Source organism: Hydra vulgaris, chromosome 02 (genome assembly GCF_038396675.1).
Source record: "Hydra vulgaris chromosome 02, alternate assembly HydraT2T_AEP".
Taxonomy (NCBI): domain Eukaryota; kingdom Metazoa; phylum Cnidaria; class Hydrozoa; order Anthoathecata; family Hydridae; genus Hydra; species Hydra vulgaris.
The window spans coordinates 49433577-49438800 of record NC_088921.1 but is presented as its reverse complement, the minus strand read 5'-3'; the positions used below and the strand labels follow the sequence as shown (position 1 = coordinate 49438800).

Genomic DNA, 5224 nt, shown 5'->3' with positions numbered 1-5224 from the left:
CCGCGACCCCGGCCGCGTACTAGAATAGGGGTGTGCCGCATGTTTCGATAAAATTGATGATGCACTGGGGGAATCAACTCCAGCAATTCTTGAAGATTTTCCCACTTGGCAGCCTTTATTTCTAATGGCTGGTCGTACAACGGATCTAGTCGAATCGTCGGAGGTCTACCTACAAAACTGCTCGACCAGTCTGCCGTCTTAAATGGAATTAAGTCTTCGGTAAGACTCTCTTTAAACTGCATTTCAGTTGGTCTGTCTTTTTGTACCCGTAACCAACGGATTTCCCGCCAGCGGATTAGATTTTTCTCAGAGTCCTTCTTTGTGCTTTTTGTGATTACATCCATGTTTGCGACGGATATAAAGTCTTCAGTCAACATTTTCGTGACGCGAAAGTTCTTACTGGACAGTTGAACAGTATTAATCCAATCGTCAGGTACAAATACATATGGGGTTTTCTTCTTGGTCTTTTCAATGATTTCAAAGTCTTCGTCACATTCCATGTAGGTGTGGCCAGGTTCCAAAAATTTGTGATTCACCGTCTCGATAACCGTTTCTTTCACCACATACATCCAGAACTTTAGGATATTTTTATTCTTGTTTTGCCCTCCGCAACTATCGCTGAAGGCTACAATGTGTTTAACATTGTCAGGCAAACCATCGACGAACTTTTTCAAGCAGGAGGCTACTCATACTTGAAAAAACATGTCCGCCTTGCCTGTTGCAAGGTTGTGAATGCCAAAATTATATGTCCACAGGACACGCATATAAAAAACTTAATTTGTTGTAAGAACTGGGGTCGATAGAGTTTGTTGCAGATCAAATGTGATAGCCACAACGGTATCCTCACACTTTCCCTGTTGTTTGGCTGACCTTTTAGATTCCAACGCTTTGTCAGCCTTCCGGTGATGAAGATCCCGTTCCGTTTTTATACTGTTTGCCTCACCGTCAACGCAGGTCTTCAATAGGTTTTCAAACCGATCACATTTATGACAAGTATCCGTGTGAGGTGGATGAAAACTGATGTTGAAGTCCTTGTTGAATATGTTCCTGTAGCACCACAGCAGAACGGGCTTCCGGTTGACTTCTACACACTTTTCTACGTACATGTTGTACATGCACTGTAATATGAGGTGAGATGGAAGATAAGTCTTGTTGGGGTTATCATGCCTACTGTAGTGACTCTTATATTTTGGGAACAAGTTAATGTGCGACCGTACGAAGTCTAGATCACAATCCGAGATCTTATGCTTGTCTGGCCACTTTCCTCGACCGTCTTGGGGAGATATCCCGCTTTTGGACCTATTTTTCGTAACATGACAAAAACGAGAGTTTGATATGTCTAGTGTCTTTAAAAAAAAGTCTTTACACACTCGATGGCCCATTAAGGATATAGTTTTCGAGATGGTCTTAATTGCAGTAGCATTTGCATTCACCCTTTTCGGCTCACCGACCTTCACACACCCATTCAGATATGCCGTTTGAAGGTCAAACGAACCAAGCTTCCAGAAATAATTGAAGACAGTTTGTCGCTGGTCTTCAGTTATATTTAAGCAGCATTTGTAACGGCACCTGTGCATGTAAGGTTTCACAGATCTGCTTGCTTTAAGAATGCCTCTGTGGCCGGTATATGCGACTCCAGAGTTACGCTTCCTCTTAGCAACTTCCTTCTTACTTTCGTTCCGTTGTCGCTTACAACCTTTTCTCTGTTGAGGAACTGGAGGAGGTAGGGTAGGCTCAGGTTCAACATGTGCTTCTTCTTCAGTATCGTCTCCACTGGATTCCTGAACAGCATCCGAAGAAGAGTTTGACGACGGTCGATACTCGTCGCTCTCAGGATCGTCCACATCGGACTCAGATTCTACACACAAATACAAAATTAGTACATAATAATATTATGTACTAATATTATTATGTATGTAATATTATGTACTAATATATAATATGTACTATGTAACCTAACTTAATACTCTTACTCTGAGGAGTCATTCATAATATTATATATTATATAGTATTATGAATGACTCCTCAGAGTAAGAGTATTAAGTTTAACTCTGAGCCATTTTAAACCGAAAAGTAATCAAGGGCAGATGTTAAGTGAAGTGATACAACTTCAAAAGTTAGGTTAGGTTATGTCTAATGCAGCCTAGACCAGATTTATTTAAATATTTACATTATAAACTTTAAGTATTTGTTTGTGTTGCATAGAACAATGTAAAAATGTATATTTACCATTCATTAGATCTTCTAAAGACCTCAAATCAAGTCGTTTAGACGACGATCCCGCCATTTCTATGTAAACAGAATATTTGGACTGTCACTTGTACTGTTTTTCCCCTAACCAAAACACAACATTGGTGAAGAAGTATTATTGCCCGCACACAGAATGCGCTGGTTGTTCGAAAAATCACTTGTATTATTTTTCCTCTAAACAGAACCGTGCTTTAGCTATCCAATGATGCACTTAGATCGTTTTGGTAAAAAATGTCATTTGTATGCTTTTTCCTCTGAGCCCCTCAATTATAGTCGTTTTATATTAAATAAAAATTAGTCGTTGTAGTAAAATATTTACCAAACAAGTGCAAATTTTTTTCCTACTAAAAATCTTTATTTTATGTTGTTTATATTTAATAAATTATCTTGTAGTAGCATATCCCGCATGGTCTAGTGGCTAGGATTTCTGGTTTTCACCCAGGCGGCCGGGGTTCGATTCCCCGTGCGGGAGTTTCTTTTTATGTAGTAATAGTAACTCGTAATATAATGAATGCTTTTATATAAAATGGGAAAGCGGAATAGTATCGAGAATTACTGATCGAAAAATGATTAATATCAAATGATAACTGACCGAAATCCATTTTAATGATGAAGATCGAAAATGTGATTTTCAGATTAATATCGAAAAGTTTTTATATCGAAATTTACAAATGCGGAGCAATATCGAAATCAATAAAAACGGAATAAGATCGAAAACTCATTTTAATGATTAACATCGAAAATATTAAGCAGTTTAAATGAACAGCTTAATTTGCACGTGCAATGAAATTAAATTTGATTTAAAACTTGAAATTTAAGAAACTTTTAAGAAACTCTATATTCCCAAATGTTGTTAGAGAACTTATCAATACAATATATAAGTTTGCACACCAAAAGCACTGTTTAAAAAATAGTCACAGTTTCAATCGTTTCGTTTCTCAATCAATTACTATCAATTTTTTATAACTGAAGCAGTTTTTATTATGTACGGAATGTTCCTATTATTTAATGAATGTTCTTAACAATTTTCCATTGCATACCATTTTTGAAAAGTATCAACTTAAGTTTTTTTTAGTTCAAAGTTCAGAGTATTCTGTATATTTCTGTAAATACATTTCATCAAATATTAAACAGTTATCTTGCAACATTTTGGGCCAATATTGAGTAATAATTTTGCATATTCTATTGTGTCGATATTACCAGATGTGTTTTCAATAAAGAAAGCAATGGAAAATCTTTCCAAATAATTTTTAATGGTGATATAATATATGCTTTGAATAATTGCATCGAAGTATAACAGTAAAATAATGCATATCTATCAGTATTTTCTAATATCTTCTTTATTTTTTTTTTAAGTTCTTCAAAAACCAAACCAAACCAAACAGATTCTGTATGATTTTGTAAGTAAGTAGGAAAGTGCTCCAACATAAATATGTAAGGCATTTTTATAACTATAACAAAACGTTATGTAAAGATAATAGACAACTTGTAAAATATATTCATTTAAGCTCTCAGCAACTTGTATAATAAACTCAATAACTACTGGTATGGAAATTTTATTAATTAACATCTTGTAAAATACAATATGATAATTAATTTTTAACATTTGGTAGCTACATACCATACCAGCAATGTATTTAAAATTGTGTGCACAATATTTTTTTTGTATTTACAATGTTAAACATTCTGGAACAGAATGACCAGATGACTACATGTAACAGTAATTTTTCCATGGTATTTGGAGGTAAAGTGGGTATTGTTTATAATCTTTCATTAAAAAGGATCTTTTAGCATGCTCTTCTTGTTTTATTAATCAGGATTTTTTAATTAGTTTTTTTAATTGTTTTATTAAGCAGGATCTTTTATCCTGCTCTCCTTGTTTTAAAGTATTTTTTTTCTTGAAATTTTTTTGCACATATAACAGATGACTTAGTTGGCATATAGTTTTGCATATTTACAAGTAACTTTATCCTTTAAACTTTTTATGGTTCGTAAGTCTTAATTGATTTTGACTAAAAATTTTGTAACTTTTTATGGTTTGACGGCATTAAATGTAAATAAAATCAAAACATCTTGTTTTAAATCGTTTTATAAATAGCCAACAACACAACATTCAATATTTTTTGTTCTACTAATAGAACTTTTAGTTTATATTGTATAAATTATACAATTATACAGTATAATTACTACACTTTAATTCAAAACCGCAAAATACTGGCGATCTATTTATTCTGCTTTTGAAATTTTCAAACCTATTCCTTGTTTCACATTTTCGATATTATTCCGGAAAGTCCCTTTTTGATTTTATTCCTTTTTTCACAACTTCGATCTAATTCCGTTTTTTGAATTTTCGATAGTATTCCTTTTTTCACAATTTCGATGTTATTCCGGTAAGTTCCTTTACAATATTGTTCTCTTTTGAGCTTTTTCGAGATTATTCTTCTTTTTGGATTTTCGATACTAGTTCTTTTTTAACAATTTCGATGTATTCTCATTTTCGATATCATTCCGAAAAGGCCCTTTTCGATATTATTCCTTTTTTCACAATTTCGAGATTATTCTGTTTTTCGGATTTTCGATACAATTCCTTTTTTTACAATTTCGATGTTATTCTCTATTTCGATGTTATTCCGGAAAGTTCCTTTTCGAGATTAATCAGTTTGGCTGTTTTCGATACTGTTACTACTACCCTATAAAATGTTGTTTGAAAAGTAATTTTTTTTAGAATTTAGTTAGTTTAATGAATGGTATTTTAAGCTCTATAAACTTATGCATTATTTATTTCTACAGAAATAGATTTATATAGTACACTTTTATTAACATCAGATTCTGCCATCAACTCTCATACCCATCATAAAAGTTTATTTCTTTAAAATATACTGCTCACCTAAAGAAGTAACTAAAAAATTAAAAAAGGTTACGAGTAAATTACCGTCAAATGTTATAACCAAGGCCAAGAAAAGGTTCATTTTTT

The 5224-nt window shown here is 33.2% G+C and overlaps 1 protein-coding gene and 1 non-coding gene across 2 annotated transcripts; one reads left to right on the top strand and one right to left on the bottom strand.

Moving 5' to 3' along the window:
• Positions 1-773: 773 nt before the first annotated feature.
• LOC136076116 (uncharacterized) lies at positions 774-2465 on the bottom strand. The gene is made up of 2 exons (XM_065789582.1): positions 2230-2465; positions 774-1858 (listed from the first exon to the last, which is right to left on the bottom strand). Exons 1-2 carry the CDS (start codon positions 2285-2287, stop codon positions 774-776), a joined length of 1143 nt encoding a protein of 380 aa, XP_065645654.1. The 5' UTR covers positions 2288-2465.
• Positions 2466-2650: 185 nt separating this feature from the next.
• On the top strand, positions 2651-2722 carry trnae-uuc (transfer RNA glutamic acid (anticodon UUC)). The gene has a single exon. It is a non-coding gene; the product is annotated as a tRNA-Glu (tRNA).
• Positions 2723-5224: the final 2502 nt, after the last annotated feature.

Excerpts from the sequence above, each read along its gene's own strand:
- LOC136076116 (XM_065789582.1), bottom strand. The coding sequence starts at position 2,287 with ATGGCGGGATCGTCGTCTAAACGACTTGATTTGAGGTCTTTAGAAGAT. Across the intron at positions 1,859-2,229 it reads TTTAGAAGATCTAATGAATG|AATCTGAGTCCGATGTGGAC; the intron begins GTAAATATACAT and ends ATTTGTGTGTAG.